At 36.1% G+C, this 24299-nt stretch overlaps 2 protein-coding genes across 3 annotated transcripts in view; one reads left to right on the top strand and one right to left on the bottom strand.

Annotated features, from left to right (window-relative positions):
* LOC111046873 overlaps positions 1–24299 on the top strand; it is a 73779-nt gene that overhangs the window by 11851 nt on the left and 37629 nt on the right. The window lies entirely within an intron of this gene.
* On the bottom strand, positions 256–23074 carry LOC111046872 (dynamin-1-like protein). 2 transcript variants are annotated; one of them, XR_005572323.1, is made up of 4 exons: positions 21719–23040; positions 8520–9530; positions 4742–5023; positions 256–1689 (listed from the first exon to the last, which is right to left on the bottom strand). XR_005572323.1 is itself a non-coding variant. In XM_039436862.1 (4 exons), exons 2-4 carry the CDS (start codon positions 8676–8678, stop codon positions 1297–1299), a joined length of 834 nt encoding a protein of 277 aa, XP_039292796.1. In that variant the 5' UTR covers positions 8679–9530; positions 21719–23074; the 3' UTR covers positions 256–1296. The 2 variants fall into 2 exon arrangements, 1 of the variants encoding a protein (XP_039292796.1); XM_039436862.1 differs by having other exon boundaries at positions 21719–23074.

Genomic DNA, 24299 nt, shown 5'->3' with positions numbered 1-24299 from the left:
ATCTAAATTTAGACAAGAACTTAGATTTTAAAGGTGCGTACAGATTTACGCGCCGCGAACATGAGCAATTCACTTTTAATCAGCTGATGCCAAGCTTTTTATATCTATGTCTTATACCGTTTCTGTAAAAATACAGATATAGTCAGCTGATTAAAAGTGAATTGCTCATGTTCGCGGCGCGTATATCTGTACGCACCTTTAGATTATCTAGAATTGATTATCTAGAAACTAGAATTGTTCTCCAAAACAAAAACGTCATTTTTGAATCCCATATAATAATTAAATCTCTTATAATTCTTCCACAAGTATGTATTTCAGTTGGTTGTATCAAATAATCTCAATTTAGACAAGAACATAAATTTTGAGATTATCTACAATTATTGTCTTCCACTCTTGTTTCACCAAACGAATTCCCACATAATTTCATGTTTACATAGCAGATACAGCCTTTTCGCCTCTCTTCTTTCAACACTATCCATTACCCATATCCCATCTTTTTCTATCAACAGCTGGATTCCCTCATATTAGTATCAGTAAAAGTGAGCTGTGAATATATAGTGACAGTGGAAGTGAGCGGCACAGTGAAAATATAATTTCCATCAGTTTTAATGGGACTATTTACACTCAACACGACCGAGCTAGTATGAATAGTCCCTTTAGAACCTATGGGAATAATATTTTCACTGTGCCGCTCACTTTCACTGACACTGATGTGTGGGAATCCAGCTTTGAGGGCTAAGCCACATCAAGCGTTTTTCAGGCGTTTTTAGAAGAGTAGTCAAGGCTAGAAGCTCTCCCATTGACTGGTTATCAGCTGATTCTCGAACGCCAACTCAATCAGCCAATCGGAGAGCAGCCTGCTCTACCGACTTGTTTAAAAACGCTCTCTGATTGGCTGATTGGCAGAGAGCAGGAAGCTCTCCGATTGGCTGGTTATCAGCTGATTCTCGAACGCCAACTTAATCAGCCAATCGAAGAGCTTCCTGCCCTACCGACTCATCTGAAAACGCTCTCTGATTGGCCGAGCAGAGCAGGAAGCTCTCCGATTGGCTAGTTATCAGCTGATTCTCGAACGCAAACTCAATCAGCCAATCGGAGAGCTTCTTCCCTTGCCATCTTGTTTAAAAACGCTCTCTGATTGGCCAAGCAGATCAGGAAGCTCCCGATTTGCTGATTGTGATGGCGTTCGGGAATCAACTGATAAAATTAACCTATCGGGGAGCCTCTTGTCCTGCCAACAAGTCTGAAAACACCTAAAAACGCTTCTTGTGGCTTGACCATGACCACCCAGGATGTTCAAAGGACCAACATCCTTGATAGTCCCTCACGGGATCCCGTTGGATCCTTAAGGCTCTGCAGGATATCGGCTGCACTTCTCAAACAGCTGATCCTCTCTTCAATATCCTTCCTGAATTTGGTCACCTCTTCACTCTCAGTCAGTAAATCTCCGATCAACTCTGGAGTGTAAAGTTGGCTGACCAGCAGTTGTTGAAGGTTCTCAGTCACGTGGTTCACCATGCTATGCATGATTATTTTGGGGACATTGTCTTGCACCGTTTTGCGAACTATGTTGAAGTAGGTCTTGATGAGGTGCTCGATCACTATGCTGTCGTGACTCTCGCGATCCTGCGAGTTGGTGAGTGAGTTGTTGGGTTTCAGGGATTCGTGGCTGTGTGTGTGAGCGGCTTCCTGTAATCACGTACAGGAACAATAATATTGTTAACTTGGTTTGTCGCTAGGTTCCAGTTGTAAAGATTTGATTACTTTATAGAACAATGTTATAAAATGGGAAAATATTTCAAAAATATTCTGTCACTTCTAGCAGCTCATTCCCTCCGACAACTATCAAGTTATGAATACACTCTATGCACTTATACAAGTTCAATCAACCTGTATTCTGTTATCTCATTCACTTCATCAAGATCTCAGTCGATCAAGAATAAGGACGGGTATAGTGAGGTCCACGTTATAATGACAGTGGATGAAGATAGAAGAATAGGAATGCCGATTCTCTGCATTAATTAATCATATTTCTACACTGTCAAAAACATAATTGGCACCGTTTTGGACCTAGAAAAGGATTGTACAACACCAATAGACAAGGATAGCAACACCAATGTTGATTAAACTCTGCCATTATAACGTGGACTTCCTCTATAGTGACGCGCTATCTGATTTGTTGAATGATAGACAAGGATAGCAACACCAATGTTGATTAAACTCTGCCATTATAACGTGGACTTCCTCTATAGTGACGCGCTATCTGATTTGTTGAATGATAGACAAGGATAGCAAAACCAAAGTTGATCAAATACTGTCATTATAACGTGTACCTCACTATAGGCAACTTCACTACAAGTTTCCAGTACCTTCAAACGTACTTACAAATTTTCACTACTTGTACTTCAAGTTTTCAGTTGCTTTCAGAAAGATTAGTGGATAGAATATCATATATTCAATACAAAAATTAATAAAACATTCTGAATAATACCAGCATATTGCAATTTATGAACAGTAACCCAACCCCTAAAGGCCATTCCACACAGCACGTGGCGTGCGTGGCTGGACGCACGCTAGCTACTTTTCAAAACATCGCTTCCCAGCTAATCAAATGAAGCAATTCACATAGCAGCCACGGCCACGCGGCAACGCTTGCTATACTAGCTACGCGTGGCTACCGTTCGCTCTCTGAGCGATCTTTTCAAACGTGTCCGGCCACGTTTTAGTCCGAGCATGCGCAGAACGTATACTAGACCACGTGGAAACAGACAGTTCACTTAGAACGGCGGTCCAACACACATGCTTCTCTGTTGTATCTACTGGTTTTGTTGTGTTTGTAGTGGTTTTTATTTAAAAGTGGCTCTTCTTTTCTCAGTTTGTTATGGAGCATCTTATTGAAGAGGTCTGTACTCGTCCAGTGATTTGGGACTCCACATCAGAGTTGTACAGAGACAATACATTAAAGGATAAAGCATGGGATGAAATCACTGAAGTTTTGTTAAAAGACAAGCACACTGATTCATCCCATCGTGAAACTGGATATTTATTTAATCCCATTGACCAAACCGTGTGGCAAAATATTTGAAATTTAAACAAAAATTTATTTTGCTGTTCTTTCACTTTCCATTTCTAATTAAGTTGGATAATTTTTTACCTCAGAAAAATTGCTAGTCGCTCTTTGCTACTAATTGCCTCCCTGTAGGTGGTATTGGTCTTCCTTATGTCACCATCAACCATCAACAACACTTCATTAAACTGGTCACAACTTAACCTAAAATATGTACAAAATTTATCATTGTCAGCCTCAAGGTCGCGCATTAAATGATGGAATTCGCCATAGGTCTTCCTTTTATTATTGATTGGATGTACCCACTGGTCCCGTGCTGTCACCGAATACAATAAAACCAGCTCATTATCACTACTACTGCTGCTGCTGCTGGAGTCATCAAACCAAGGTAAGCCACAAGAAAATCCAGATTCACACCACGGGACAGTCGGAGTTGACATCTTCCTGCATACTGACGGGAAACGTGGCCGGTATAGCATCGCAACAGTCGTGGCGGTGTGAAATGGCATGTGGCTAGCGTGGCCGGCGTGGCGTGCGTCCAGCCACGCACGCCATGTGCTGTGTGGAATGGCCTTAACTACTCTCTGAACTTACTTTCCTCTAACCAATTTCCACTAATCCCTTATTACTAGTGTCATAGCCACCTCTAATACAAGGCCGCGGCCTACGATATTGCAACGTCGCAGTGTAGGCCTAGAATCTATATATATAAAAGCGAAATGGCACTGACTGACTGACTGACTCACTCACTCACTCACTCACTCGCATAACTAAAAAATCTACCGGACCAAAAACGTTCAAATTTGGTAGGTATGTTCAGTTGGCCCTTTAGAGGCGCACTAAGAAAATCTTTTGGCAATATTTCAACTCTAAGGGTTGTTTTTAAGGGTTCAAAGTTCGTCTTTTAGCATGTATATTCTTCTTCTCCCAATCTCTTAATTATAATTGAAATTTCCATATAATATGTTACTATAGAACTATAATCTAGATAGAGTACCTCTTCGAAACAGTTGTTAACTGGCAACTAAATTAATAATTTTGTCAGGTTGGCATTAAGTTGAGTTGACTTTGTTAGATTGGCACCAAGTTGAAGATTTAAATGCATTTATCGCGGAAAAATTGATTGGGCACTGCTACTTCAATCCTGGGAATATTATATTACTAGCCGTCAGGCTCGCTTCGCTCGCCATAGCCGTTTAGCCAGACGTTTAGTCTGGACCCCCGACTGGATTGTCCTAACATGATAAAAATGCAGGCGAGCAAAGCGAGCCTGCTAATCTCATTCTTGGACGATCCAGTCGGGGGTCCAGGGGGTGGAGCCCCCTTGCTAGACGGATATGGCGAGCGAAGCGAGCCTGACGGCTAGTCTAATACATGATTAGTGAAAAAGATTTTCAAAAATACCAGCTGATCTTTTTCACCAATCTTTATTAGATTCTAGGCCTACACTGCGACGTTGCAATATCGTAGGCCACGGCCTTGTATTAGAGGTGGCTATGCTAGTGTGCAACGATCTAGCTAACCGTGTATCAGCCTGCAACGAAAGCTTCATGCCCTGAAATTATACGAACTGAATGGCTCAACTTTTTATTTGTTCCAGTATTTCAAGTAATGGTAAAAATATGTACATGATGAACTGAGATCTTGAAGATCTGAGACATTTTTTTTAGTCACCTGTAACCGTCCAGTCCTGTCCTCCCAAGACGCTCCCGTCAGTGACGTCACAGACTCCTGCACCCTGCAGGAAGCTTCTGGGGGATTGTTCACGCCATGTACCTCCCGGATGAAGTCGGGATGGTTGGTGTTGATGTAGGCCAGCTGTATGGCGACAGTCTGCCGTATCATGTGGTGGGTGACGGGCAGTTGGGTTTTGATGATCTGCAGACATGTGTCGGTGATCCGTTTGTGGAGGGCTGGGAAGCGTTTCAGGAGAGGGTTGCAGTTTTGTGCTCGCACCTTCAACAAAAGTGGAAGATTTGATCAATTTTGTAGAATTATTTGTGAACTTTTTTGTAGTTGAGAAGTTGATATTGTGGTAAATTATTCATATTGAATGAAAAAGACTATGAAATTGTCAAAAAACCACAGATTTATTGATACTTAGAAAGACCGGTTTTGGTTATTACACCATTGTCAATCTCTGAGAAACTCCCAGAGATTGTTTCTCAGAGATTGACAATGGTGTAATAACCGAAACCGGTCTTTCTAAGTATCAATAAATCTGTGGTTTTTTGACAATTTCTTAGTCTTTTTCATTCAATTATTTGTGAAAGTATTTCCAGTAGGAGGTTACAACCCTGTGCTCTTAAATTTGACAAGAAGAGAGATAGTTCTAGAAAAATGTAGGGTGTTGAAGTTCTGTGCTCGTACCTTCAATAACAGTTCTGGACTTAAGCCAGTGGTAGTCTCCTAGAAGTTGTGTTAAGTGATTGAATAATATATTAAAATAATAATTGAAGATTTTATGAATCTTGAAAGGTATATGTAAAAGTATTTTTGGTAGGAGGTTGCAATTCTGTCTTCTGTACTCACTCCTTGAACAAAAGTGAAAGATTTTATGAATCATGGGAAAGTATTTGTTCATTGATGAGAGGAAACAGAGAAGGGGGATCTTATCTTGAACTTAAAAACATAATATTACCATAGAGAAACGATAGCATAAGTAGATATCCCATGGTATAGGGCGTTAATGTTGCAACTTTTACTGTTATCTTAAGCCGATTACTGTCGATTATTGTCGTTTTCTCCTGATTTGACCGGGTAAGAGTGTATAAACGGCACAATATGAGAGACTACCATCGTCACACAGCATCACGGGAAAAAAACTTCGTGGACTATCGGCTTGAGATAACAGTAAAAGTTGCGACATAAACGCCCTATACCATGGGATATCTACTTACGCTATTGTTTCTCTAGGATATTACTTTCAAAAAACGTGATAAAACACACATTTCATCTTTACACATTGGAGATGTTGTCGCTTTATCAATTGTCACACATTGCATTTAATAATGAAGTGGCCGTAGCCGAGTGGATTAGATGCTGGCTTTGTAATCCAGAGGCCCAGGTTCGAATCCCAGCCCGGGCGAGATATTTTTCTGGGGCCACACCCATGTCACAAATAATATGTTATAGAAAATTGTTTTCTTGGAATTTAATTCAAATTATTACGAATAATTGCTATAATTTATTGATGAATTTCACATATTTAATAGCTATTGAAAATGGACATGCTAAGCCGTCGGTCCCAGCTGCCTAAAAAGCAGTAGTTAGGTCATGTCAGAGGCCCTGAAATTGATGAGTTGAGACCTGAAAACTGTGACATCAGACCTGAGTCAGCCAGGTCACTCGATATTATACAGAATGTCCCATGAATTAATTTGAAATATTATTTGAGAGTTGGGAATTCAGTTGCAGATTCGATTATTAAATGTATACAGAGTGTTCCACGAAAGGTGTAACAGCCGAAGACCATAGATTCTACATTAAATTTGCAACAAAAAAATTCCAGTAAAGTTTTCAAGATATTTCGGTTTTTCGATATTTTTGAAAAACGTCAATAACTAGAAATCTAAAAAGTCTAATTCCAAGGACATGGTTGGGAAGAGGAAAAAATTTCAATAAAATTAATATAATTTGTTCCCTTTGTTTGACGTTTTTGAACTTCTTATGAGTGTTAAAACTGTTGGCTTTGAACTCGACGAATGTAATTTTTTCTACTTTGAACGCTCATAAAAAGTTTAAAAACGTCAAACAAAGGAACAAATTGTATTAATCTTATTGGAAAATATCTTCCTCTTTCCAACCATATCCTTGAAATTCAAATTCAATGTAGAATCCATGATTTTCGGCTGTTACAGCTTTCGTGGGACACCTGTATACATTTAAGCTGGCCAGCTTTAAGCTGGCCACTGACGAGTATTCCAAACGGCGTGGCGCGGCGCGATGTCACTCCAGCTGGATCGATCCAAATCCGTAAATATTTTGTGGGTCAATTCACGAGCACTCCATTCCATCACTCCAGTAGTTGATGGTTTGTGATCAAGTATGGACGAGGAACTTCTCCTGATTTCAACAGCTGTGTGTTTGTACGTAAAAAGAAAAAAACCCAAACGGATATGGGTGAAACGTTTATTTTCGAATAGGCGGAATCACACGCATCTGAATTTATTTCAAGATCTTAGTGTCGAACCTTCGGACTGGAAGAATTATTTGCGTATGGATGAAGATACCTACAACCATTTACTTCGTTTGGTAACACCGATGATTACAAAGAAAGATACAGTCATGAGACAGTGCATTACTCCCCATGAGAGGTTGGCTGCAACTCTACGTTTCTTGGCCACCGGGATGAACTATGAAGAGCTGAAGTTCATCACAGCGATATCACCGATGAGCCTCTCATCGAGTTGAGCTTCTTAGTAACTACATCTTTTGTAGCTGTGGGATCAATAGTTTTAAAAAAATCAAGGATCATCTCCAGAGCAGCGTTCCTTTTTACCTTGTCATGGTAACCAGGGTCTGTTATTTTCCACAAACAGGTATGATCCCTGTACATCTCGATCACAGAGATTACAAAATCCCGGTTCGAACTCATGACAACACAACACAAGAACAAAACAACAATCAAAACAAGAGCAAAACAGCAATCTGTTCAACGGTCAACGGTCAATGGTCAACGGTCTGACACGCACTGAGACGGGACAACCCACAGGTTTCCACATTCACGGTCGTTCCGTCGTTCCAGCATGCCATCGAGATTCCCCATTCACGAGGAGTTGGAGTGACGTAGGTTTGGCGTGGCGCGATGGATTTTCAACCAGTTGGAATTCCATCGAGCCTCGTCGCTCCACCAAAATACGAGCGCGATTCACCATTCACGTCGTTCCAATGGCACGCTACCGTGCCATTTGGCTTGTTGGAACGCTCGTCAGTGGCCAGCTTAATAATTGAATCCGCAACTAAATTTCCAAGTCTCAAATAATATTTCAAATTGAATTCAAGAGAATTAGATGGTTTGATGTCATGAATGACAGAGTGAAATAATTATAGTTTCTAAATTGACCGAGCGAAGTGAGGTCTAAGATTCAAGTCCACGGTTTGGCATTTCTCTTAATGTTCAAATGTTGCGCATTTACGGCGAAACGCGGTAATAGATTTTCATAAAATTTGACAGGTATGTTCCTTTTTTAATTGCGCGTCGACGTATATACAAGGTTTTTGGAAATTTTGCATTTCAAGGATAATATAAAAGGAAAAAGGAGCCTCCTTCATACGCCAATATTAGAGTAAAAATCAGACTATAGAATTATTCATCATAAATCAACTGACAAGTTGGATGTGTGGAGAAGTCAGTCTATTGCTGTATTTCCATAAGGTCTATAGTTTCAATCAGGTACTTGTGGATGAGAATACTGCGTGAGGTCTACTGTTCACAGAACTACTAGTTTACCTTGACGAGATTCTCCAACTCCTCATGCACAAGGTCCGCGCACCTGATGCTTGGCTCCTCCAGTTTGGCAATCTGCTTCTTGACCAGCAACTCGAACGACACCTCAGGCACAAACAGCCCAGGCCTCGTGCCCGAGGCATTCCTTATGGCAGTCAACATCGCCACCTTAGTCACCCCGCCAGGGGATCAATGGCGTTCAATGCGTTCCCAAAACTCTCCTGGAAAATGTACGCGATCCTTGCCCCGCAACACAGCTCCCCCGTGTCCAAATCATGGAAGTTACCCACTATCAAGGAACAATACTCCGAGGTGAAATCGTTGATTAACTGTAACAAAGTTTGCCCTTTGTCTAAAATCGGTGCACCATAGGAATCCAACACCATTTGTAGCCTGTTAATCTTTCCCAATACCTTTCTCCTCAAATCTGGCGTGGTGAGCCGAATATTCTCCAACAGAAGATTTTGTAAAACTTTGGACAAACTCACCACCCCGTGTGACCCCACCAACTTGGGGTAGTTACACCTAAAAAACAACTCCTCCTCATCAACTGCTTGGGCAATTGACAACTTTTGACTGCCCCTTGAGGGGATGTTCACCACCCCTACAATCCCCAACCGAATTTTCAAAATTTTCCCTGTCAGCACCTCTGTAGCATCCACCCCCAAATCTAACAGATCCAGTTTTGTGACAACTAATAACGTTCTCATACCTTCAGGATCGACTTGATGAGCCAATTTCGAACTCTCACTATTCGTATAATCTGTGTTAGCAGCTACCACGTTTAATATAATGTTATTAGGGACTGAAATATAGTTTAGGACGATGTTTTTGATTTTGGTGGCGTGTTGTTGGTCACGTGAGGGTGCTTCAATAAGGCCGGGTAGGTCTACTATTGTGAAGTTTACGCTGCTTGAGTAGATTTTGAGATGTATGGGGTCCGGGCAGATACCGTGGTTTTCGCCTGCCAGACGGTTTGTTTCTTGTTGGATTTCTTGCTTAATGTCTTCAAATCTGAAATTGAATTATAAATAATATTATTTATAATATAATTAGTATATGTTTAGTTAGAATATTAATTAGTTATATTATAATTAGTAGTCTATATTTTATATGGTTAACTAATTACGGTTACTGGTATATTTTCTCTATGATATTACCATAGAGAAACAATAGCGTAAGTAGATATCCCATGGTATAGGACGTTTATGTCGCAACTTTTACTGTTATCTCAAGCCGATAGTCCACGTAGTTCTTTCCCGTGAAGCTGTGTGAAGCTCGTAATCTCTCATACTGTGCCGTTCATACATTCTTACCCGGTCAAACCAGTAAAAATCGACAATAATCGATAGTGATCGGCTTGAGATAACAGTAAAAGTTGCGACATAAACGACCTATACCATGGAATATCTACTTACGCTATTGTTTCTCTATGATATTACGTAGTGTGTTCAACCTGTACAAAAAGTTATTTAATATAAATAAATAATATACTAGTGATCCCTTGGGTTGAAGAACTCGCTCAAGAACTGTTTTATTGTAATCTTTGAAACCTGCAACTTTTAATTATACAGAGTTGATGAAAAATATGAAAAAAGCTTAATATTTCTCTTACAAGAATCATTTGACAGCAGGTCTCATTGGGGATCCTATTTGAATTGAAATATTACTCTTCAAATATTACTCTGACGCTTCAACATCTAAAGGTGCGTACAGATATACGCGCAGCGAACATGAGCAATTCACTTTTAATCGGCTGACTATATCTGTATTTTTACAGTAACGGTAAGATACAGATATAAAAAGCTTGGCATCAGCTGATTGATGATAATCTGTATCTTACAGTTACTGTAACAGTAACAGTAGCTGATGCCAAGCTTTTTATAACTGTTTCTTACAGTTACTGTAAAAATACAGATATAGTCAGCTGATTAAAAGTGAATTGCTCATGTTCGCGGCGCGTAAATCTGTACGCACCTTAATATTAACCAGCTGGAATCATGTGTCAGCGCGTGTGATAGCTCCCAAATAGCCTCAGATGATGTATGAACGAATGGAATAATTGTAGTAATAGCATCCAATGAACTCTTTAGCTGATTGAATCATAACAATTTTTCTCTTAAGCACTTTCAATGTTATTCTTATATCCTGAAAACGGACGAAGGAGTGTGTTAATTTTGTTGTCCAACGAACTTGACCTGTGAAAAAGGTTCGAAGAATACGTGTTCAAAATTTGAAGCTGATTGATCGATTCTTGCTAAAGTTATTGTAGAACATACACACAGACGAACAACGACTTTGGCCTTCAGTAAGTCAAAAGTGAGAACTCACTGAAGCTTGTTCAAATATGAATAGTTAGATAATAAAAAGTTATTAGTGTGTTCAACCAAGAGAGGAAAGATAGCATAAAATCTTATGATATTTTTTTATGTATGGTTCATCTCTTCAAAGGATATTACGAGTCGTATAAAGCAAACAGCGTTCAGGAACATTTCAGATTATTCCTCATCCACTATAGAAACTAGGTTGAAATTAAAAACTAAATTAGATTATCATAGGTTAGTACTGTTACTTAGGCCTATAGCATGTTGGAGAAATTTAAGAATAGCTAGTAAGTGCTCCATTGTATCTAAATTAAGAAATTGGTCGAAACTGATGAAGAAAGGCTTAAAATCCATGATAGAGGCTAACCACCATTGTTGGGATTAGCTTTAATTGGGGAGAAAGCAATGAATGATTCATTCAGTAATGATTACTCGTAGGAGAAAAAAGAGAATGAATAAATTGAAGAAGAGAAGACAAATTTTAAGTTTTACTTTTTGTGTAGTTGAGAAGCTGATATTGTGGTAATTATTCATATTGAATGAAAAAGAGTAAGAAATTGTCAAAAAACCACAGATTTATTGATACTTAGAAAGACCGGTTTCGGTTATTACACCATTGTCAATCTCTGAGAAACTCTCTTTCAGAAAAAGAATCTCTGTTTCTCAGAGATTGTCAATGGTGTAATAACCGAAACCGGTCTTTCTAAGTATCAATAAATCTGTGGTTTTTTGACAATTTCTTACTCTTTTTCATTCAACAAATTTTAAGGATTGTCATTGGGAATAAAATTAATAAATGCACAACTGGATGATCATCAAATGAACACAATTTCTATATTGTAGGTACAATATTGGATGAAAATTCCATGTGAAAAGGAACTTAAATCGATCAAATCGGTTTGATTTTATTCAAACTTGAATTAAAAAAAAAACACTGGAGTAAAAATGCACTTACATTGGTAGTGACGATCGTTTCGACCTGTTGTTGGTCATCATCAGACTGTAGGAATTTACTCACAAAATCACAAAATAATTTTATAGAAACACAAAAATTTTGAGCTTCACCAAGACAACTTTTTAACAAAAAAGTTTTTTCTAATTTGGAAGATTATATGAGAATTGCATCAAGAATGCATCACTCCAAAAGTGTTTTTTTTTTTAATTTTAATAGTGAAAAAGTAAGGTTATGCAACAGAGTTTATTTATTTTATTTATTAGAGCAAGTCGGAAAAGAAAAAACAGGCTATTGCCCAAAACCTCTTCAATTTCCTGATTTTGTCTTGAATTGTCCAAATATCATGTAGGCTATGACCATTTCAAATTTACACCAAATCATCAATCTGAATATACATTCAGAATAAAACAAACAATTTCAAATTTAGATGGATTGATTATAAAACTTTCGTAAAAACATGAAACAAACTTCAAAATCACAAAACTAGTAGTTCTGTGAACAGTAAACCTCACGCAGTATTCTCATCCACAATGACCTGATTGAAACTATAGACCTTATGGAAATACAGCAATAGACTGGCTTCTCCACACATCTGTGTAATCACTTGTCAGCTGATTTATGATGAATAATTCTATAGTCTGATTTTTACTCTAATATTGGCGTATGAGGGAGGCTCCTTTTTCCTTTTATATTATCCTTGAAATGCAAAATTTCCAAAACCCTTGTATATACGTCGACGCGCAATTAAAAAAGGAACATACCTGTCAAATTTCATGAAAATCTATTACCGCGTTTCGCCGTAAATGCGCAACATTTAAACATTAAGAGAAATGCCAAACCGTCGACTTGAAATCTTAGACCTCACTTCGCTCGGTCAATAATTCTATAAAAACACAAAAATTTTGAGCTCAAAAATATCACGTTCACCAAGATAACTTTTTAACAAAAACCTTTTTTCTAATTTGAGAAGGTTCTATGAGAATTGCATCAAGAATGCATACTATATCATTTTCTGAGTTTTAAATAGAATACATCTCTCAGTTTGTGGTAGTGAAATTGTATATATTGTGGCGAAAGAATAGGTAAGTGATAAACCAGTTATCAACTTGTGGTAATGCATCTTAGTTTGTTCATGTATATTAGTAAAATGTCGATAGAATATTGATGTAATTTCTCACTCATTTTTAGCAATGCTTTTCAACTTCGCTTATGGATACTCAATTTAATAAAAAATACATATTTGATTAATCGATTAAGTTTGTATTAGCTCTGCTTTGATTTACTCCACTGAATCAAGTTTTAAATTTTTAGGTACTATTCTATTAATAGAGCTTCTCAATCAACACTATTTAATGCTCGTATTTTTTTCTCATACATTCATGGATACTATATCATTTTCATTCCATTTCATTTATTGTATAAAGCACTATAATCATAATATATTATGACATTGGAGGAAAAACTAGGCTGAGCCTGTACTATTTCTTTCCAAAATTTTTGATAAAATGTTAATGTTGTCCAAAAGTTAAGGTTATGTAATCACACACTACTTCGTCACTTAATTTTTGGTCCAGGAATAATTATTTGAAAATTTTAAAGGTTGACGTAATCACAGAATGTATCACAATAATATCTATGTATTCATTCCTGACTCATTATGAATGATTGGGAAAGGATGAAGTTTCTCTTGCTGAAATCTATTAGAAACTAATTTTTCCTCTCAATGCAAATTCCCATTCAAAAATGTCCCTAACTTTTACATTTAACATGTTCTATTTAATTTAATCCACCAAATATTTTGTTAATTATTTCCAACTAGCAGGTAACCCGTGCTCCGCAAGGGTCTAAATGAAAACTTGACAAACTGAAAACTTGATCCACTTAAATCTTGAAGAATTGAAAATAGGCCTATAACCATCAATGGAAAATTGAGAATCTATAAGCAAAATTTCACGTTAATCAGTTGAGACGACGTGAGGATGCGTCATTCGTGAATTTCCTATCCCTAATTCCTATCCTAATTTGGTAGAGAGTTAGTGGGGAGGATATTTTTAATATTCTTTCCGAAGAATGGACATTGATATGTCCAAAGCTCCGCCAATTTATGTAGATGCATAACAATATAATTATCTATAGTTATTATATTACAAATTACTTTTTCATATCATATACAGTTCAATAATATTATTTTCTTAGTCTATATTATGTAAATTCATCTATAATTTTGCTGTATTGTAAGCTATTGTATAAGTGTATAAGCCAGTATATTGTAATCTACATAAATAAAGTACTCAATCAATCAATCCCGTACGTGTATAAGCCAAATCTTTCCTTTATTATATAAATAAATAAATGTTTATTTCCCAAAAAAAACTAAACTACTACATTAATTAAAGAAAATATTATATAGTTTACAATTGTTAGTTACAATACAATTTTTTATAATCTGTGCTCTACATGTTTTTAGTGTGTTCTGTGTGGAAATTGTACTACTCCACTATGGATTATATAGATAATATTCAACTTCCCAATCAAAATATCTCTAGAAAATACAAATTCACAAAATCACCATATTGTGTCATAATACCATCACAAGTTTCAATTCAATCCTTTGAACAAAGAATTCTTCATCTATTGAAACTGAAATCAATTGTTTCTTCAGACTGTTTTGTTTATGTATTCTATAGGATGTAGATGTACAATAGATCACTTCCTATCGATAACATTATGTATGCTGTTATGAAAATTTGAATGTCATAATGGGAGATCACGGTGCCATCATGATCCGTGTAGGAACGACCTTGGTGTCAGATTTGTCTTTTATTGTCTCTCTCCCTCACTCTCTCCCACAGTCTTTCTCTCTCATACACACTCATTCTCTTCTCCTCTCGAGCACACCCTCACACACTCTCTGTCAACTATCAACGACTCCTTTCTTTCTATCAAAGATTTCATTCAGTGTAACAGTGAAGTTGATATTTTGGTACTTATCTTATTTCAATAAGACCCTTGCGGAGCACAGGTTACCTGATAGTCTATTGATTGATTGAGTACTCTATTTATGTAGATTACAATATATACTGGCTTATACACTTATATACAATAGCTTACAATACAGCAAAATTATAGATGAATTTACATAATATAGACTAAGAAAATAATTATTGAACTGTATATGATATGAAAAAGCAATTTGTAATATAATAACTGTAGATAATAATCATATTGTTATGCATCTACATAAATTGGCGGAGCTTTGGACATATCAATGTCCATTCTTCGGAAAGAATATTAAAAATATCCTCCCCACTATAATATAATAAAAGAAAGAACTGGCTTATACACGTACGGGATAGGAAGTTCACGAATGACGCATAATCACGTCTCAACTACTCAACTGATTAACTTGAAATTTTGCATATAGATTCTTAATTTACCGAGGATGGTTATGGGCCTTTTTTCAATTCTTCAAGATTTCAGTAGGTCAAGTTTTTAATTAGACCCTTGCGGAGCACGGGTTACCGGCTAGTATTTAATAAATTTTAGAAATTTTATTCAAGATTATTTCTCTCCACTTCATTCAAAATGTTATATTTCCTATATAAATCTTTAAATAATTCTTCTGCCTCATTTTTTTGTATAATTATTTCTGTTCCGATGTCTCGTTCACAGCTCCTCTTTATCCTCGTATTCTTTCTCTATCACTCTTTCTTTCTCTGATTCCCTCCATAAATCAGCCTAGCTATCCATATGACAGATTTTCCAGAATTAGTCTACAAGCTATCCTTCACTATTTCTCATTTTTCTGTCACCATTTATAATAAATTGATCATCTCAATCTTCCAATTACATGACCTCGTCTCCACTATCTCACTTTCACTCTCTCTCTATCATTCTCATTTGGTAGAGAGTTAGTGGGGAGGATATTTTAAATATTCTTTCCGAAGAATGGACATTGATATGTCCAAAGCTCCGCCAATTTATGTAGATTATCTATAGTTATAATAATACAAATTGCTTTTTCATATCATATACAGTTCAATAATAATTATTTTCTTAGTCTATATAATGTAAATTCATCTATAATTTTGCTGTATTGTAAGCTATTGTAAATAAGTGTATAAGCCAGTATATATTGTAATCTACATAAATAAAGTACTCAATCAATTCTCCCAGTCACTCTTTCACACACACACACACACTCTCTCTCTTCTCTTCTTTTCTTCAGCTTTCTATCATTCACTATTTCTCATTTTTCTGTCATCATTTATAATAAATTATTCATCACAATCTTCAAATTACATGATCCCGCCTCCTCTCTCTCTCTCTCTTACTCTATTTCATTCTTTCTTCTCTTCCCTTCTCACTCTCACTCACTTACTCTCTCTCATCTCTTATTTTCTTCCTCTCTCACACCAACTATATCTCACACAATCTCCTCTGTAAATTCTCTCTCACACACTCACTCTTTCTCCATCTCTCTCTTTTGGTAGAGAGTTAGTGGGAAGGATACTTTGAATATTCTTTCCGAAGAATGGACATTGATATGGCCAAAGCTCCGCCAATTTATGTAGATTCATAACAATATTATCTATTTTATCTATAGTTATTACAAATTGCTTTTCTCATATCATATACTGTTCAATAATTATTTTCTTAGTTTATGTTATGTAAATACATCTAAAATTTGGCTGTATTGTAAGCTATTGTATAAGTGTATAAGCCAGTATATATTGTAATCTACATAAATAAAGTACTCAATCAATTAATCAATCAATTCTCCCAGTCACTCTTTCAAACACACACACTCTCTCTCTCTCTCTTATATTCTTTTCTTTATCTTTCTATCTTTCACTATTTCTCATTTTTCTGTCACAATTTATAATAGGCTAAATTATTCATCACATCCTTCCAATTACATGATCCCGTCTCCTCTCTTCCTCTCACACACACACTCTCTCTCTCTCTCTCTCTCTTACTCTTTTCTCTTCCCTTCTCACTCTCACTCACTTACTCTCTCTCATCTCTTATTTTCTTCCTGTCTCACACCAACTATATCTCACCTATCTCCTCTGTAAATTCTCTCTCACACACTCACTCTTTCTCCATCTCTCTCTTTTGGTAGAGAGTTAGTGGGGAGGATATTTTTAATATTCTTTCCGAAGAATGGACATTGATATGTCCAAAGCTCCGCCAATTTATGTAGATGCATAACAATATTATCTATAGTCATTCCAAATTGCTTTTTCATATCATATACAGTTCGATAATTATTTTCTTAGTTTATGTTATGTAAATAGGCCTACATCTAAAACTTGGCTGTATTTTAAGCTATTGTATAAGTGTATAAGCCAGTATATATTGTAATCTACATAAATAAAGTACTCAATCAATCAATCAATCTCTCTCATTCTCCTAGTCACTCTTTCACACACACACACACTCTCTCTCTTCTCTTCTTTTCTTCAGCTTTCTATCATTCACTATTTCTCATTTTTCTGTCACAATTTATAATAAATTATTCATCACAATCTTCAAATTACATGATCCCGTCTCCTCACTCACTCTCTCTCTCTCTCTCTCTCTCTCTCTCTGACTCTCTTTCATTCTTTTTCTCTTCCCTTCTCACTCTCACTCACTTACTCTCTCTCATCTCTTATTTTCTTCCTGTCTCACACCAACTATATCTCACCTATCTCCTCTGAAAATTCTCTCACACACACACCACACACTCACTCTTTCTCCCTCTCTCTCACACCCCAAGGCGTGTCTCCGAGCTGTGTAGAGAGATGAATCCAAAAATAATAATAGAACTTTAATGAGTGGTGTCGTACCGCCAAACAAGTCTTTAGCGCCTTTGGAACTAGCCAAGCCCCTAACATACTTGTGTGTGTGTGTGTGTGTGTGTGTGTCCCTAGGAGGAGCCCAACACATCTGTGTGTGTGGGGGGACCAGGAGCCTCTCCCGCACGCACCGTTGCCTGTACGCGCGTTAGTACGCTCGCGTGCGTTTTATGTGAGTGCGGGCGTTGAATAGACGTGACTGGCAACGTTAACCTTGTTATGACACACCCGAAAAATAGCTGAATTTCTAGAAGAATATTATGTTGCTCATTAAGAATCTAGATTCTACGAGGAGCAGAGTTTTTAGAAGAATATAGAGTTGGAATGGGATCTTATGTTGTTCACAAAATAGTTATTTGTATATCTAGAGTGAAAAGTACGACTTTTTCTCCCTGTGGGAAAAAGTTTGAAGCCCGAGGCGAAGCCGAGGGCAGCAATTTTCCTGAGGGAGAAAAAGTATTTTTCGCTCGTGATGTACACAACATTTTTCCTCCATCTACATTTTTATAGAAACTGCAAATAAAATCATTCTAATAACTTACGTATTGGTGACAATGATTCCTAACAACATAACCTAAATCTAAAACCTAAAAACCGGTCGTCTGATTGGTACTGCCGATTGCGCTATCTATCGGCAAAAGTTGTAACAATTATATCAGCTGAGCAGCTACCAAAAATGGCTGACTTCAGATCACGCGGTTCAGATTTGAATTGCAGATCAAAAATATTTGTTGGCTGGTATTTTGAATAGAATAAAATATTTAAAAATTGTATAAATTTTATTGTCTACTAATATTAAGAATATAATAATTATCATACAAACATATATTTCATGAGTTAATCAAATTTCTGGTTGTGGTATTGAATTCAGTTGACTCAATGACAGACACCTCTATTATGCTTTCTCATCTGAGCTTAGACCTTCTAACCTATTACAATGTAAGTTTCAAAATAGAGATGCTCCCCATGTTATTTAAATGTAGTCACTTTTACTCCCTAGGGAGTTTTTCTGTTTTTTACTACCGAGAGCGAAAAAGTGACACTTTAGTATTAGGTTTCAGGGAGTAAAGTAAGTACTTCAGACAGTAGGTGGAGGAAAATTCTATTAGAAGCAAGAGATGTACTTTTAATGATGTACTCATTGCAAGAATAAATAAAGATGCAAGGATGGAATATTATGAGATAGAAACATGTAAGAAGAAATGCCAGGGAAAGAGATTGACAGATAGAGTTGATTGTAGAGGAAGGAATATGGTAGAGATGCAAGGAAGGTATGTTATGAGAAATGAAACATGTAAGAGGAAAAGATACGGAGTCTGGGAGATGTAGATTGTAGAGGAATTAATATGGTAGAGATGCAAGAAAGGAATACTAGTAGTTCTGTGAACAGTAGACCTCACGCAGTATTTTCATCCACAAGTACCAGATGTAAACTGTTTTAAATGTTATCAAACTCAGTTCACGTTTGAATTTGTATTCCATATGATATTATAATTCATCCAGTTCCGTGATGATTTTTCTATCTGATGAAAATTAATTTTTTAGAATCAAAAATATTATAATTTCTCCAGCATTATTTAGTTCATTTGTTTATTTTTATTCACCTATTAAATTAGTTTTTTCTAATGTGAGAATATTGATACTGATGGGCACGCATAGTAATACCATGACTTCAAAACAAAATATTGAAACAAAAGACCTCAAAGCTGCGATTGGACCAAATTTATTTAAAAAATGTTAATAACTTAATCCTTTTAAATTATATTAGATTGAACATAACTTAGCATACACATGATGAACATATGTGTTTGTCCGTTCAATCTAATAGAATCTATAAGGATTAAGTTATAACCATTTTGTTAATAACTTTGGTGTAAACCCAGTTTAAAGATGCATACCTCTTTAATATCTTTGATTGAAACTATAGACCTTATACAAATACAGTAATAGACTGGCTTCTCCACACATCTGTGTAATCACTTGTCAGCTGATTATTATGAATAATTCTATACTCTAATATTGGCGTATGAAGGAGGCTCCTTTTTCCTTTTATATTATCCTTGAAATGCAAAATTTCCAAAAACCTTGTATATACGTCGACGCGCAATTTAAAGAGGAACATACCTGTCAAATTTCATGAAAATCTATTATCGCGTTTCGCCGTAAATGCGCAACATATAAAATATATAAACATTTAAACATCAAGAGAAACGCCAAACCGTCGACTTGAATCTTAGACCTCACTTCGTTCGGTCAATTATAAGAAATGATACACATGAAAAGAAATTATAGGAAGAGAGACTGACAGATATAATGTAGATTGTAGAGAAAGGAATATGGTAGAGATGCAAGGAATGAATATTATTAGAAATAATACACGTAAGAAGAAAAGATACGGAGAGAGACTGGGAGATGTAGATTGTAGAGAAAGGAATATGATAGAGATGCAAGAAAGGAATATTATAAGAAATGATACACGTAAGAAGAAAAGATACGGAGAGAGACTGGGAGATGTAGATTCTAGAGAAAGGAATATGATAGAGATGCAAGAAAGGAATATTATAAGAAATGAAACATGTAAATTTATTAATGGTTAAGAAGAAAGACAGAAAGATTGAAATGAGATTGAGACACCTGATTGTTATGACTTCGACTATATGGCCCGACAGTGACTATTTTCAGGCAGCCAAGACCGACGGTTATAGGTGTCCGTCCCAAATCTGTAGCCACTGGGAGTGGCTCAATAAAAAGACAATTGAAGTTCAAAGAATCTAACAAAAGCCTAAACAATAATCTTCCAGTGGAAAATTTTTGAAATGAATACTTGAATAAATCACTAAGAGCCGGTTTCGAGCTCCGAATTTAGGTAAGTTCTAAACTTTAAACAGCTGGAGTCAGAAAATTGGCTTTCCAAAACGGGGTGTAGTCGCAGTAAAATAGTTGCAGCAATATGAATCTCTATTTTCTTATTTCTTTTATTGAGACGAATTTGATAGTTCAAATCTGGCGTAATAATTATTTGATTATAATTATTTTTATTTGGCTGTATGTCCAGAGAGACACTTTTATTATTGAATAAATTCATGAACAATGCAAATAGTCTTAGCTTTAATAATATTTAAATAATAATAATTATTATTATTATTATAATTATTTGATTATAATTTTATTTGGCTGTATGTCCAGAGAGACACTTTTATTATTGAATAAATTCATGAACAATGCAAATAGTCTTAGCTATTTTGAATGAATGTGTGGGTCCAGATAGCTTAGTGTAGTCTGATGTATAATAGCAAAGAAATTTATATTATTTTTCCTTGACGAAATGAAACATTCATAAATAATTAAAAATACCTGAAACATTACACTATATTTTCTCTTTATTCTATTTTGTGTTCAATTTTCTAGTTTTTCGAAATTTAATTTAAACGTGACTTCGACTATGACTACGACTACGCCCCGTTTCGGAAAGCCAATTTTCTGACTCCAGCTGTTTTAAGTCTAGAACTTAGCTAAATCCCGAGCTCGGAAACCAGCCCTAAATATTGACTCAGGTATTATGACGGATTTGACGCTCTTTCAAGAGTTAGCTTATTTAGTTGACCGAGCGAAGTGAGGTCTAAGATTCAAGTCGACGGTTTGGCATTTCTCTTAATGTTTAAATGTTTATATGTTGCGCATTTACGGTGAAACGCGGTAATAAATTTTTATGAAATTTGACAGGTATGTTCCTTTTTAAATTGCGCGTCAACGTATATACAAGGTTTTTTTGAAATTTTGCATTTCAAGGATAATATAAAAGGAAAAAGGAGCCTCCTTCATACGCCAATATTAGAGTAAAAATCAGACTATAGAATTATTCATCATAAATCAGCCGACAAGTGATTACACAGATGTGTGGAGAAGCCAGTCAATTGCTGTATTTCCATAAGGTCTATAGTTTCAATCAGGTACTTGTGGATGAGAATACTGCGTGAGGTCTACTGTTCACAGAACTACTAGTCTATAATATTATCTAATTCAAATTAAGCAAAACTCTAGAACAGAGGAAAACTATCTATGAAATCTGAACAAACTTACTTGAAAAACCTCTGCTCAGGCTTATGTTGAAACACACCCCATGCCTCCAACTTCTGAGCGCCCGTTTCACCCGCCATACGAGCCAACTCTTTCTTCGTGCAGAACACAAACTGCACAACCAGTGGGCGCCTGGTAGCTGCACCTCCTGTTCCCCTAGGCAGAAACCGCCTGCCTACCAGGCGCTCGATTATGCTAGATTTGCCAGCGCCTTGGGCGCCTAAAATAACGATTTGTGGCAGAAATTGAGCCGACGCCATTAAGGGGTAATCCGGGTCGTTGTTGATGTTGTTGGGATCGTAATTGTTGTTGTTGTTTGTTAGGAATATGTTGTTGTTGTGGTCGCCATCTTCTTTTGTTGACACGACACTGCTCAGCAAACAGTGGACGTCGTGGAGGCGTTTGATGGTTTGTATTAACGCTTCCATAGTTTCAAATTCAATTTGTTGAATTTCAGGGAAAAATATCAAAATTGAGGGAAATTTTTAGAGTTATAATTTTTTAATAGCCGTGTATTGTCGTCTGTCGTCCTTCTTCAAAACGTTTTTATCTAGGGATCTATTGAATGATCCTTATAATTTGATAGTATGGTTATCCATCTATCAAGAACTATTCTCGATTGTGTAATAATTATTTATTGTTCTTATGGCTATAAATTTCAAATTTTGTATACTTATCAATTCAAGTGTCCAGTTTTTTATTCAAACTTTCAATATTGACTTAATACCAAATTAGTATGAATTTTGATTAGAAGAAATTTTGTGGTTGATGAATGAACTTGAACTCTTTCAAACTTTTGATGTTGCTTTCCTCTTTTTCACTTGTTGTTCATCACCCAGTTATCCTTTCAATATATTAAATTTACCACAGTTTGTTCAATTTCTTTCGTATACAATCATCTTCCAATATATCAGTTGTTAAGGTTTTCTATTGATGAGTTCAGAGGTTATATTTAGACGAAGTTAGTACTTTTGAATACAAAATCTTGCTTTCAATTCTTATTTTTCTAATCTTATTTTCTGGTTTCTCAATTATTAAGTAATGGGATGCTACTTACTTAATGACTTTCTTGTTGTTAGTTGTAACTTAGTATTTGAATACAAATTATTATTGGTTTCTCAGTCAATACCAATACAAAGTAATGAAGTTCCAGAGTAATAATTTTTTTTCTTGATTATTAACAAGTAGGATACATTGAAAATATTGAACGCCACTCAAGTTTATAACTGTTTCAATTACCTCAGTTTTGAACAAATAAAATTATAGAGAGGGGCTAAAATTTTGAAATTTTTCACTTTTTTAAAATTGAAACTGTGTTTCAAACGTAAACAAACTAGTTTTCAAATCAATTTTAAAGCAGTTACAGCTGTTAGTTTTGTGTATTAAAAGAAAAGAGAGTACCTAGTTTAAATTTGGTCTATTAAATTTGTTACTTTCCTTGCCCTATTACCATAGGTAAGGAAAGTATTGCTTTCCGAAAAAAATTAAGGTACCCCAATTTCTAAATTTTTATACGTTTCAAGGTCCCCTGAGTCCAAAAAACTGGTTTTTGGGTATTGGTCTGTATGTGTGTGTGTGTGTGTGTGTGTGTGTGTGTGTGTGTATGAGTGTATGTGCGTCTGTGTACACGATATCTCATCTCCCAATTAACGGAATGACTTGAAATTTAGAACTAAAGGTCCTTTCACTATAAGGATCCGACACGAACAATTTCGATCAAATGCAATTCAAGATGGCGGCTAAAATGGCGAAAATGTTGTCAAAAACAGGGTTTTTCGTGATTTTCTCGGAAACGGCTCCAACGATTTTGATCAAATTCATACCTAAAATAGTCATCGATAAGCTCTATCAACTGCCACAAGTCCCATATCTGTAAAAATTTCAGGAGCTCCGCCCCATCAATGCAGATAGATTCCCAATTATCAGGCTTCAGATACAATTGAAACAAAAAAAATCAAGTGGAGTAGATTGAGCATGAAAATCTCTACAATTAATGTTCAGTAACATTTTCACCTAAAATTGAAAATAAGCTTTAAATTCGAGAAAATGTGATTATTCAATTGCAAATTATTGTTGATTCTATTAAATCATTCACTATGAAGAGATAGCAGACCTCATGTGTGTCTCCAGCGTTATTGCCCTGTCACCAGCTGGCTCAAATCTTTGAATAGTAGACTTGAGATGCGCGGGAACACTAGCGCCAGGTGATCAGTTTTCATAACGGCAAGGAAAGTTGTGTGAGTGCGCCACACCAGATTTTTAAAGAAGGCTTCTCCGATCAGTTCTCTTGTCAAGAAATCACGGTAAAAATTGGCTGTTTACTTGCAAAATTTACTTATTTATTTATTTTATTTATTTATTCGTGAACAGAATCACAAATCATATAAATATAAAAATCACAAGCTTTTGTTCAACCTGACCTTGATTTGGAAAAAAATTAGTCCAAATCTGGCATGATTATAATTTCATTTGGCTGTATATCCAGAGAGACACTTTTATTATTGAATAAATTCATGAACAATGCAAATCGTCTTACATTGAGGTCCACGTTATAATGACAGTGGATGAAGATAGAAGAATAGCG

The sequence above is a fragment of the Nilaparvata lugens genome, chromosome 10, assembly GCF_014356525.2.
Source record: "Nilaparvata lugens isolate BPH chromosome 10, ASM1435652v1, whole genome shotgun sequence".
Classification (NCBI taxonomy): domain Eukaryota; kingdom Metazoa; phylum Arthropoda; class Insecta; order Hemiptera; family Delphacidae; genus Nilaparvata; species Nilaparvata lugens.
The sequence above is the reverse complement of the archived record's forward strand: the minus strand, read 5'-3'. Positions and strand labels throughout refer to the sequence as shown.

Excerpts from the sequence above, each read along its gene's own strand:
- LOC111046872 (XM_039436862.1), bottom strand. The coding sequence starts at position 8,678 with ATGTTGACTGCCATAAGGAATGCCTCGGGCACGAGGCCTGGGCTGTTT. Across the intron at positions 5,024-8,519 it reads AGTTGGAGAATCTCGTCAAG|GTGCGAGCACAAAACTGCAA; the intron begins GTAAACTAGTAG and ends CTTTTGTTGAAG. Across the intron at positions 1,690-4,741 it reads ACAGGACTGGACGGTTACAG|GAAGCCGCTCACACACACAG; the intron begins GTGACTAAAAAA and ends ACGTGATTACAG.